The sequence below is a fragment of the Rhinopithecus bieti genome, unplaced genomic scaffold, assembly GCF_001698545.2.
Source record: "Rhinopithecus bieti isolate Rb0 unplaced genomic scaffold, ASM169854v2 scaffold_26603, whole genome shotgun sequence".
NCBI lineage: Eukaryota > Metazoa > Chordata > Mammalia > Primates > Cercopithecidae > Rhinopithecus > Rhinopithecus bieti.
In genome coordinates, this window is record NW_016812252.1 from 965,574 (window position 1) to 978,866 (window position 13,293).

Sequence of the window (13,293 nt, forward strand, 5' to 3'; positions counted from 1 at the left end):
TCATTTATTTACCCCCAAGCTTTTAATATTATAATTTAAACATACAGCAATATTGTAATTTGAGAGCAATTATATCCACATGTACCCAAGTATATAAACCCTTCTAGAATGCTCATCAGACCTTTTCACAGAAAGAACTAAAGAGAAACCATGTTACTCCATTTCTGATTTGTATGACAGAGGGCTACAGAGCTGAGCGAGCAGGGAAAATGGCTCTGGATGAAAAGGTAGTTATTTGGGGAAGCAGAAGAGCACTTAAAAATTCCTGAATGGATAATCAATAAATCAAGATCAAGCTGCTATGAAAAAGGTGCAATCTAAGAATAATAAAGAGTAGGAATAGTAAAAGAAAATACCACTTAACTGAGTACAGCCTTACAAAATCCAGAAATGTCAAATCTGGCCCCAGTGGTTTTGGATAAGGGATGGTGGACCTGAAATAAACTGTTGCTGGTAGGAGCTGACACACTCCATAAGCAAGTGTGTCCCAAGCACAGAAAGGCACTGATATTGTAGCTGGAGAGTAGGGTGTAGGTAAATAACCATTCTGAGATTTGGGGCTCTTAATGAGGTTCAGGAAGCAAAAGGATATTAGAGAATGAGGAGTATGCAGAAGAGATGACATATGTCTAATAGGGTAAAAAAGAGTGAAAGTCAGGAAGATGTGCCAACGGATGAAAATGGGTCAAGTTCAATGTTACATGCTGCTTCGGCAGGCCCACTGAAAAGAAGTTAAAGAAATGTACTGTTCTGCTAGGCCTCATAAGACTATATTGTGACACTTGTTTAGACTAGAAAACTCTTGGTGTCTCCCTGACAGTTCCTGAGTAGTGAATCATACACCCAATCTATCATTCCTTCCACTGAAGTATCTCCAGGGTTCATATGGTCTTCCCTAAGCCACTCCTACTGCTTTATTCCACAACCTTAACATGTAAATCATATACTCTGTCATTAGATGAACCTCCCCAATGGAAGAACCACTCAGCATGTCAATTCCCAAGGCCACTGGCATTGGTCTAACTCTTCCACTTCGTCCTTTCCTGTCCACTGGTATATCTCATTATATCCCACTCCTCCACTAGAGTCATAAAGGTATACTTGCTGTTCCCTACACATACCATACACAATGTTTCTCCTCATGCTATTCTGCACCCCAGAAAATCCTCCTGTTTTCCTCTTGCTTTCAAAGCCCACTTTATATTCTTTCTGCCTGAATGGTCTCTTGCCTATTTCTGCCACATTGATGCCACTGCCCCCTGAACCTAAAGCTTTAAGCCAAGAGTAAGAGAACTGTGGTAAAATGTTTTTGGTAGCTCACTGTACTTGAAAGCTTTGCTTAGTATATAGTAGGTATGCAAAAACAAAACAAAACTCTAAAAAATTAAGTTGACTAAATGCAAGGTATATGATCACTTAAGAAAAAAAATGATAGACCAAAGACTAAGTAGACCTATGGTTTTGTAATATATCAGGGAGATAACATTATTAGCAGCCACTTGATGCATGCTGTAAGTCTTGATTCAGATTCATTTGCCCTGAACCTTTTTTGGGGGGGGACAAAAGGGTCCTGAAGAGAAGACCTAACACCAAAAATGTTATGTTAAAAAATATCCAGGGGCCAGGCATGGTGGTTCATACCTGTAATCCTAGCCAACATTTTGGGAGGCCAAGGCAGGATCACTTGAGCTCAGGAGTTCAAGACCAGCCTAGGCAACTAGTGAGACCTTGTCTCAAAAAAATCAGAAAAATTAGCCAGGCATAGTGGCATATGCCTGTAGTCCCAGTTACTTGGGAGGCCAAGGTGGGAGAATCACTTGGGCTGGGGGGCACAAGACTGCAGTGAGTCATGATTGAGCCACTGCTAGCCTATGTGACACAGTGAGACCCCGTGTCTATTTAAAAAACAAAAACAAAAACAAAAAATCCAGGGATTGCCGAAAGACTAGGAACACTTCATCTCTGTAAATGGCAGATTCCTTTGTTTTTCAGAACCAAAAATTACAAGGATAATTCTGAATATAAGGTTAAGGTGTAATATTAAACAAATAGGCCAGGCGCGGTGGCTCAAGCCTGTAATCCCAGCACTTTGGGAGGCCGAGACGGGAGGATCACGAGGTCAGGAGATCGAGACCATCCTGGCTAACACAGTGAAACCCCGTCTCTACTAAAATACAAAAAATTAGCCGGGCGAGGTGGCGGGCGCCTGTAGTCCCAGCTACTCCGGAGGCTGAGGCAGGAGAATGGCGTGAACCCGGGAGGCGGAGCTTGCAGTGAGCTGAGATCCGGCCACTGCACTCCAGCCTGGGCAACAGAGCGAGACTCCGTCTCAAAAAAAAAAAAACAAATAGGGAGATCAGATGAGTAACTAAAGCTTAGTTAATAAAAGAAAATCAGACCTCCTTGGGCACAGTGGTTCATGCCTGTAATCCCTGCACTTTGGGAGGCGGAGGCGGGCAGATCACGTGGTCAGGAGCTCAGGACCGGCCAGACCAGTATGATGAAACCCCGTCTCTACTAAAAATACAAAAATTAGCCCAGCGTGGTGGTGCGTGCCTGTAGTCCCAGCTACTCGAGAGGCTGGGGCAGGAGAATCGCTTGAACCAGGGAGGTGGAGGTTGCAGTGAGCCAAGATCGTGCCACTGCACTCCAGCCTGGGTGACAGAGCTAGACTACATCTCAAAAAAAAAAAAAAAAAAAAATCAGGCCTGTAGTTCCCCCTGACACATGAAGCATTTGTAGATGCTTAGAACATCAGATTTGAGGAGATAAGTGTTCAAAATGCTCTACACAAAAATCAGACATACTCCTAGACCAGGGTGTAGTGTTAGCTAGCTTGGCTCACTCTAGGGTCTGTGAGTACGGTTGTTACTGGCTGACCCTTTCTTCTTACCTTCATTAAAGGTTTCCACACAGCGTGATCCTGGAAACTGGTTCGAAGCTGCTGCACAGATCTGGATAAACTGTGCAAACATCTACAAAGAATAATCAAAATTAGCTTTAAAAGAAACTAAAACTTCTACTTTTCAAACAAACTGGCTGGCATTTTACAATGACTAATATACACTTCAAGCATATCTACATTGTTAAGTGAACTACATCAGACCACTTCATGGGGTTTGGAGGCTAGGTTCTCTGTTAGACAATAGTATACACTCTATGAATTCACCAGAGCAGATTTTTGAGGAACATTTGTAGTCTGCGTTTACTCAGTGAAGGACCAGAAAGGAAACAGGTTAAATACATGGCAAAAGGTTTTTATTCAGACCATTTAAAGCTCATACCTGACGGCAGCTAACCGCACCTTGACACTAGACTCAGACAAGCCAGTCACAATTCGGTCCATCATATTTTCAGTCTCAATGATCTGGAGAAAAAGGTTAATGCTGCATAAATAACAACATGAAGGTGACAAACTTCGCTGCTTGTAAACGCAAGTATGTTAACATCCATTAAAAGTTTAATGCTGTTTTTGGCAAGAGTTTTTACCTCTCAAACAATCATCTTGCGGTGGGGGCAGGCAGCTCATCAGAAAGGTAGGTCTAGCCCACTAAGGACCTGCCAGGCTGAATGACAGGTGTAAGGGGCAGGTTATGTTTGTTTATTTTTAAAGACATTTAAAACAAAAATTAAATGGTGTAAGTACCGCAGAGGTGTTGTATAAACAATCTTGAGAAAAAGGAAAAGAAGTAAATGAACTCTCATTGGGCAGGTTCCTTCCAGAGTGAGGTTCTAAAGAAATCACAGTCCATGCTCAGCCCTCATGAAATGAAATCCGGGCTTCTGACAGAGCCACCTTGTGGCTACTTTCTTACCAACCGACTGCAACTTTTAGAAAAGTAACCCTTGCCATCTTTTACTATAGCACTAAGTGCTGCTACATATAATCACTATAATCATGAAGCTTTATTGTTTCAACTTAAAATTAAGAATAACCTGCAATTTTCCTTCATCAAACAATGTCTAGATACAAAATAAATAGTGTGTGAAGGAAACTGAATTTGACTTGTGTGGGCCTACTGAAAAACAACCTTGTTCATATTAGGATAAAGTACTCATGACATCACAACACAAATACTAACAAACACATTTGTTGAGTTCTTCTATGTGCCAAGCATTGTGCTAAGCATGTTATATTACCCAATTTAACCCTCACTCTTCTGTAGGCATTACTCTAGATAACACAGAGCTTTCCTGTAATCACAGAGCTGAGATACGTACCCAGGAATGTGACTCGAGTCCATATGCTCAGCCACACTTGTAATACAGCCCTGGTTAAAGCAGTCCTCTTGTACTCACCAGGTAGTTCCCAATATGGACAACTCATTAATGGGAGTCATTACTCTTACCTGGGAGAATACCTAGACCAATAGATCTTAACTGTGGTTGGCCTTGCAGAAGAATTACCTGGGGAGAATTTTTTTTTTTTTAATCCTTATGTCCAGGACATACAGCAGACCAATTAAATTAGATTCTCCAGGGTCAGGGCTGGGCACCTAAAAATTTTTTTTTTTTTTTTTTTTAATCTCCTCAGGTGAGTCCAGTACACAGCCAAGGTTGAAGATCACTGACCTAGACTAAAATGAAAGGATTCAGAAGGCTGACCTTAGAATATGAGACAGTAGGAAACCTCAGGATGTTTCAGCCCAGACAGGAAGGGAAGAAAATATTGTTGAAATTAAAAATGATCAGGGAAAATACCATCTATTAAGAACAGGGAACCACATTTTGGCTGTAGGTTAGGAATGGTAATTTTTATCTGGTATTTTAGTTTCCAAAACATTTACATATTGATCTACTCCTCACTCCAGACCAAACTTAATTCCATTCTTACTGATATGCACAACCACTCTGTCGTCATTGTCACCTCACCCTAAACTCCTCCCTTTCTCAGTCTACCTACTCTTTGTGACTCTTTTATACCTTTCCCTCCTGGCATGGATGTCCTGCTCAGACACTCCACTTAGAAGACAGATTCCCTTTTTCACTGTCCTCCCACCACTCATTACTCCTGCTCCAGATCCCAACTGCTGATGTTGCTCTAGAAAAACCACCAAACATGGCTGTTCTTTCCGTGTAAGCTATTCCACCTCAGCAGCACCCTCACTGCTGGTGACCAGCCTTGTAACCCCCTGGAGATGCCCATATTCCCTATAGTAGACACCTCTTACTTAAAATTCTTCCTGCCTCCCTCATGCTCGCAGCCACTCTGTGCCCACCTCATCTTCGTAGGGACCTTGTTTTATTTTGGGGACACACATTGCAACTTCCCACTTTTGATGAAAGGTCTCCATGCTTTTGCTGTTTTCTTTACTATTGTCAAGGTTGGGTACTTCAAGCTCAAAGCCCTTCTACCTTGATCCAAAAATTACCATTCTATAACATTCTCACATCTTTACTCTGCCCTACCTCTCATTTTCAATCCTGTTTAAAAGACATAAATGCCCAAACTTGAACCTCCTGAAGCTAGTCCTCTCCCCACTTCCCATCTTTAAATGGGCATATATCCAATAAAGGCTCTGTCCATCTCCATCTCTTACTCCACATATATATAACAATGCTGTGACTTCAAAACCAACTCAGTATGGGAAATTTTCTAAAGTTCTGTTCTAGAGTTCTTTCCTGACCTCTAGCCCCATACTTCTGATTGCCTAATAAATATGACATGGATGTTCAGTGGAACTTCCGATCTATTATGTCTCATACTGAATTTGTCCTCCCACCTGCTAGCCTTGGCTAAACCTGCTTGCTCCCTGTGTCTTTCTGTTTTTGCAAATGGTATTTTAACATTCTCCTAGCCACCCAGGCCCTACATTTGTGCTAATTTTGACCCCAACTCTTCCTACCTTACCACACAAAACCAAAACAAATTACTTAGCACTATACCTTATATTCATTCCTTTCGCACTCCATTAAACTAGTTGGGACCTTACTACTATTTCCTTGGCGGTCACAGTAGTGTGTTTTCCAAATTACCTAATCCTCTGTGCTACAGCAACCAACAAAGACTGGCTGGGTTACTTCAATCGTGCACTAGTCACTGTTCTTGAAACAGACAAGGCTAAATCAGTACCTTCAGTATGGGAAGGAAACAAAAGCCTAGGGCAAAAGTTTCAGGCAGTGGAGGACTAGATGCTTATGCCTGAAAGATCCTTCTGCCTTGAGAAATTATTTTTACTTAAGAATGAGAAGTGGGCCAGGCGCGGTGGCTCAAGCCTGTAATCCCAGCACTTTGGGAGGCCGAGACGGGCGGATCACGAGGTCAGGAGATCGAGACCATCCTGGCTAACACAGTGAAACCCCGTCTCTACTAAAACATACAAAAAACTAGCCGGGCGAGGTGGCGGGCGCCTGTAGTCCCAGCTACTCCGGAGGCTGAGGCAGGAGAATGGCGTGAACCCGGGAGGCAGAGCTTGCAGTGAGCTGAGATCCGGCCACTGGACTCCAGCCCGGGCGACAGAGCCAGGCTCCGTCTCAAAAAAAAGAAAAAAAAAAAAAAAAAAGAATGAGAAGTGATAACTTGGGAGAAACAACTACCTGGTGGATCAGATAATGTGGTGGTGGTAGAAGTACGGATGGACTGAACACATGGTCACTCCCCAGAAAGAACTGAGAAATACTATTAGCAATGGCTCCGGGTGTGGCCAAGACTTGAAAGAGGTTTCTAGATAAGGTTTCCTGGCTACATTCAACCAAAGATGTAAATCTACCAAAGAACCAGAATGGTGTAGCAATCGTAGGTATTTAATAAAGTATTATCTCAGTAGAGCCAAACTGCTAAGTGCCAAGAAAAAGCCTAATTCCACACAAGAGATGGGACAGAAAAATCTACAAGCTTAATATGGGCTAAAGTCCAGACTGTAGCCTCTTCCCAAAGTTTGAAGGCTGATATGAAAGGACCTGTGGAAAGGGTGATGATCAGAAATAAAATGAGTAGACAGCCAGCCTAGTGGGTGAAGCAGGGGAAATGGAATGTTATGGAGTGGATTGGCTGTATAATCTTAGGCAATTTACTTTATCTCTCTGGGCCTTCAGTAAAATGAGATACAGTAATGATTATTTTATTTCCAATCTTTTGTAATCAGCAGGTGAACAAGGATCATGTTAGTCAGTCTGGGCAAAACTACCATGTTGTTTAGAAGGAACATGGGAAGAAGGCGGGTGAGGAGAGGCTGCAGAATGGTTCAGGTCTAGTCAGAGTGCTAAAGGAGAAGGCAAGAAAAGGCAAACGGCACAGCTCCTACTTGCATTTCTATAATTATGTATTCAGCAAATATCTGAGTGCCCAGAGAGTACCAGATATGATTTTGAAACTCAAAGACAAAATAGTGAGGAAGAGAAAGCCTTTGCTTCTACCAAACTCACAGTATTGAATAAGCAAGCACAATTAAGTGTTTTAGTGCTATGGTGCTTGGTTTCATGGTAGAAAGAACACCTTGGGAAAGACGGGGACCATGGCACCACACACGGAAACAAGCATCTACAAAGGGAAGGTAGGAAGACATCCTTTCTCAAGAACAGGAATTTTACGATCTAGGACAGTGGAAAAACATTAGGGCTCAACCACTGTAACATTAAGAGTGTAGTTTTATCCTTTCTTTTAAAGTTTCTAGGGGTATATGGTCCCTGATACTTTGGAGACAGAGTATAGCTATAAGGTGGCTGGTAAATGCTTTCCAAGTCAGGACATAAAACTATCTGGAGGTGTCTTCCCTTCAGCCACAAGTTGACCCTTCTTAGATCATAGTCTATCAGAATGTCTGTAGAAGAAGGCCTGAATCTGTAACTGAACTTGCAGTGGAGAGAATTCAGTAACCTTGCTACGGTTCTAGAAAGCAGGCTTGAATCTCTGGTCCACCTTCTCCATCAAGATATCAGTCTGGGAGTGAGACTGAAAAACAATACAAAATTAGAATGTAAACTTTGAATTCCAAAAGGGTATGGACAATAACCTTTTTTTTGCAAGCTTGAGGTTTTGCAAGCTTGAGGGCATGCAGACCATCTGTGTATGGACACAAAGGGCATTATAGTGAATACAATGACAAAAATGAGGACAAAAATGTGATCACAAGACAGGAAAAGGTTTGGAATCCAGTCCAGAGAAAAAATTTTCAGGTCAGCAGGGAAGGAGCTGGTAGTGGCTGCTGCCCTGCCACAGCCCTCTGACCCATATAAAGTTTAACAGTGCACCAGACAGCTTTTCAACCATGGGGTTGGAAAGCCAAGAGCAATAAAACAAGCTCTCCATGGTGCCTTTTAACGACCCCAGTATCGTGCTCCACAGCCTTGATATGATGGAGGGTGCCAAGTCCTAGCACCCTGCAAAGGCATCTTAGGTCCTTCCAGGATGTAAGAGCAATGCCAAGTAAAGGTGAAAGTTGTTCTCCCTCATGGTGCCTGTTGGAGACTCCTTGGCCATAGCTCAGCAAATATGCCCTGTGGCATAGCTGGTTGGATCTGCTAAAAAAGAAAAAGAGACAGTGCCCTCTGTAACACAGACACTGTGCCCAGCCAGAAGGGGTCCTTGTAGTAGACTGAATCCTCAGAGTGAAGGAGGCCATCTTTCTTTCTAGGCTTTTCTAGGGGCCTGAGCTGTAAATTACAGAACTAAGGTACACAAAAAATGTTGCATGCTCAACTGACTGTTTTAGGTCAATGGACTGGTATTGTATACCTCCCTGCTGGTGTCTTTAGTTTTTATGACACACTTCTGCCAAACTGTCTCTTGCATTGCTGCTCTTGCAGGAGTGGATAAGGATCTATTAGAACAGGATCTGAGCCCCCTGTAATTGCGACAAGACTTTCATGACCAGTGGGAAAGAGGGGCACTCAGTCCAGAGGATCATGGGGAAAATGCAGAATCCAGATAATACTAAGGTGGTGGTTTATGGTATATATAGCAACTCCAACAATTTGAAAATCGGCCTTTGGCTACAAGGGAACTTCCCGGCCCTCCATGAGCTCTAGCAGATCCAAAATTTAATTGTAGCCAGGACATAAACCATCTTTTCCTCTGAGCACATGAAGAACTAAAAGAGTCAGAGATATGGTATTTGAAAAAACAAGACAAACTATTCTTCCAGCTTTATCCATGATGAAACATTCTTCAGATACTAGAAAACCTTTAGCTTGGCCTTTAGCTTCAACTGTGTTGACATCAGGTCAAGCAAAATATGTGGAAATTGAAACCGGGTAGATTCTTGGTGGTGTCAGCAAACTTCTCAGACAATTCAAAGTGGGTGGGTTGTAGGGGTGTCAAGGCAGTGGGTGGCAAAGTGGGCTCTCTCTTAACATCAATCACTTATGTGAATGTGCACAATAGCCAGGCAAATACAACTTAATTCCAAATAGGCTTTTGTGAAAGTTTCTAGGTTCAGTTTTCCAGTATGAGGGCCTTTCTATTCACTATGTTGTAAGGATGAGATTTTTTGCTTAGCCTTAATAACTAAATTGAGATCTGACTTTGAAAACAGGGAAAGAGAAAAGAACTATAAAAGTTATCACTGCTGTAGAAACCACAGACTATATATTGACATCTTAGGCCAATAAACATTAGTGTACTATACTTGGCAAGAGAGGAGATCATTAATAAACTGAACAAGAAGGAAAAAAAGACATACTTCACAGGACCTCCTAGAGAGAAAATGACAAATCAATGATTCAGCTTTGGTTGGGGGTACAAATGGCAAAGATCAGAGAGGATGCCAGCCAGTGAAAAGAAAAGCCAAGAAAAACCAGGAAGAAACCACAGAGTTCCACTGACATTTCAACTCATCTGACCTCCACTTTAGAATCAGGACCTAGCTTTAGCAGACAGTAACCAAAGGGAACTAACATTCTACTGTCCTTAGCCACAAGTTCCATTCATCTGTTGTGAATAAAAACTGCAGGGTTTCCCATCCATACCGTTATGTAATATCTGTGCCACTGCTCCAATGTAAGATGTTCAGACATTTTCCTCTAGCAAATAATTTTAAAGTAAAAGGCAGTTTTGTTTTGTTCTTTCTTCCCTTTTTTTTGAGATGGAGTCTCACTCTATCGCCCAGGTGAGATCTAGGCTCACTGAAACCTCTGCTTCCCGGGTTCGAGCGATTCTCCCACCTCTGCCTCCTGAGTAGCTGAGATTATAAGCACATGCCACCACGCCCGGCTACTTTTTGCATTTTTAGTAGAGATGGGGTTTTACCATGTTGTCCAGGCTGGTCTTGAACTCCTGACCTCAAGGGATCTACCCACCTCAGCTTCCCAAAGTGCTGGGATTATAGGCTTGAGCCACCGCACCCGGCCTTTGTTTTTTTCTAAATGAGAAAAAGCTGTTCAGCTTCCCTTAGAACAGATCACTGATGAATATATCATATTCTGGGGTCTCAGTAAACACTTGACAAAGTATTTCTTCCCTCCTCTCACTCTTTCATTGCTATCCACTCCCACATTCATACCAAATTTCTCTAAATCCATGATCTTGAGTCAACAGAACAATGTTTGGGAGGCACGGGGTGGGAGGAAATAGTCTATCTTTTCTCAGCTGGAGACCTAAAAAATCCACCGTCTAAGAGATGGTCTGTAGGGCCTCTTTTTGTTCCTTTCTCTTGAAGGTACTGAATTCAATCCGCATCTAGCCTCTCCTGTAGGCCTGCCTGCCTGCCTGGGAGCTGGGAACTGTATCACTTCACTTTAGGGGTAGAAGATAAAGAAGAGTGGTATATATTGTGGGTCCATTCCTAAGTTTCTATATTTCATTTTTGCTTTTAAGCCTCATGATATTTTGTCATTTACATCTTTTTATTTTCTTACTAGCTGGGAAAGTCATTTATGATAAATGTCCAGAAGAAATATTAGAAGAAAATTCTAAACTTCCCTACACTTTGTGGAAAAGTGGGAGTTTTCTCTTGAGTCGACTTTTCCTTTCCCCAAAACCAAAGGTATAAACATATTACATCAGAAATACTTATACTGTAGAAAAACAGATCAATATTTCTGTCAAAAAATATTTCTCTATGAGTTCAATTTCATAATCATTAGCTTAATGGCAGAATACAGCCTAAACACCACTGAATTACACTCTTTTAACACATAAATAAAACCATTATAAATTATGATGTAAATAAATGAGACTTCCATCTATCTCCTCCTGTTTGCCATCCTGGGGACATGAACGATTCACTGCCCAGGAATTGCACAGCACAATGCCTGTTCAGTCCCTATTCCTCTATATACACAGTCATGTACCCTCATAGTTTTTATTACCCTACAGGATAGCTGCCTAAATCTCAGGTCCAGACATACACAAATTACTCAATAGATAAAGTATAATATGCCGGGTACTGCTTTTACTTGGCTTACATTCCAGTGACCACCATTGCCAAAGGAGTAACCTATTAACAGATTCAAGGATTTCAAAATGTTGCCTGAAGTTTAATTCTATTCCGATAAAGAAGCTGTCTACAGAATAAAATGCAAATATAGTACCTTGATATATAATTCTGGATAATTCTCTCTAGAATAAAACAAAATCATATTTAGACAGTGTCCTTAGAAAAACATTTAAAATTAATGCAGAAGGAACACAGATATGGAGGTCCCTCATTTTCTATGGGTCAAAACTTCTGAAGAAATGATTTTAGTATTTTAGAAGGTGAGAAATCTTCCAAATAAACTTCTTTATAAGAGAGATACTTTTCCAGACTCATTAATAATAGGTTATTTCAATTACAGTCATACCTTAATCATATCTGGGTGCACTGTTCATGGCAAAAATGGCTTTCAGTGTTGGCAGACTTTTTATACACATGAGGCTCTGGAATTACTACATAGCAATTTAGTGTCTCATCTCCCTAACTACATTAAATTGTAGTACCATAGGGTGGTATGAGGGTTAAGGGAGAGAATGTGCTAACGCTTAGCACAGGGTCCAGCACATAGTGAGTGCTCAACAAATGGTAGTAGTGGTAGTAGTTATATTTCTGTTGTATATGGTTTCCCAAACAGATTCTGTTGACTTAAATATCTGAGTTATATGATTTTTGCATGCCCCATACCACCTAACACTTTATATTTAGCAAAGGTTTAATAGACATTTGCTTAATAAGTGAACTAGATTTTTTTTCTCTCGAGCATAGTGAAAAATCTTATTCAGACACCCTTGCTAACCAATGCACAGAACCCAGTAAGATTTCCAATCATAACCCAAAGCCACAGTTTTAATCAAATTTTTCTAGGGGCTGTCACATGCCAAAATCATTCAAACAAAGGAATCAGTATGTAGGAAAGTATCCAGTGACAATGTCTACTGCCAACAATTGATAATGCCTTTCTTCAGAAAGTCAGACAACTGGCTTCTCCCTCTTCTGATCAGGGCTCTGTTTCTTTCTATACGCTAGTACACACAGGTATATGGGAAGTTTGGTATTTCACCAAACTGGTTTATGAGAGTTTCTATTTAGGCTGGGGCGGTGGCTCACGCCTGTAATCCCAGCACTTTGGGAGGCCGAGGCGGGTAGATCATGAGGTCAGGAGTTCGAGACCATCCTGGCCAACATAGTGAAACTCCATCTCTACTAAAAATACAAAAAATTAGCCGGGCGTGGTGCTGGGTGCCTGTAATCTCAGCTACTTGGGAGGCTGAGGCAGGAGAATCGCTTGAACCCGGGAGGCGGAGGTTGCAGTGAGCTGAGATTGTGCCATTGCACTCCAGCCTGGGCGACAGTGCGAGACTCCATCTAAGAAAAAAAGAGTTTCTAGTTAGCTATGCAGTATTAGTACAGGGTGGGCAAACTTTTTCTGTAAGGGCTAAGCAGTAAATATTTTAGACTTTGTGGGACATACAATTCTGTCACAACTACTCAACTTGCCTTGGTAGTGCAAAACAGTCAAAAGTCAACACATAAACCAACAAGGTTGTACGGCAATGTAACTTTACGGACATAAACTTGAATTTAATTTCCTTTTCATATGTCAGAAAATATTCTTCTTTTAATTCCTCCAACCATCAAAAAATGCAAAAAAAAATTTTATCTTGCAAGGTACAGAATTATAATGTAGGTAATAGTACCCATAGGTTGTAGTTCACCAAACCCTATGCTAGCACTTTAATCATAGGAAAGAGCACAGCAACAATCCCTGATTCTTATCACAATCCTAATCTTTTCAAGTTCTACTGTTCCATAAATATTTAATTATTCCAAACATTTCATTCATTTCCAGAAAGAATGTTCTTGAAAATCCAACTAAGTCACAAATTTTAGATTTACAGATCTAATAAAGATATTTTAGCCCATTTCTTGGTGTATATAA

The 13,293-nt window shown here is 41.3% G+C and overlaps 1 protein-coding gene across 5 annotated transcripts in view; it reads right to left on the reverse strand.

Annotated features, from left to right (window-relative positions):
- ARMC8 (armadillo repeat containing 8) overlaps window positions 1–13,293 on the reverse strand; it is a 114,714-nt gene that overhangs the window by 36,836 nt on the left and 64,585 nt on the right. For all 5 annotated transcript variants that reach the window (XM_017895838.1, XM_017895839.1, XM_017895841.1 and 2 more), the window contains 2 exons: window positions 3,285–3,367; window positions 2,894–2,975 (listed from right to left, as the gene is read on the reverse strand). In XM_017895838.1, the coding sequence (XP_017751327.1) occupies window positions 2,894–2,975; window positions 3,285–3,367 (165 nt within the window). The remainder of the gene's footprint in view (window positions 1–2,893; window positions 2,976–3,284; window positions 3,368–13,293) is intronic.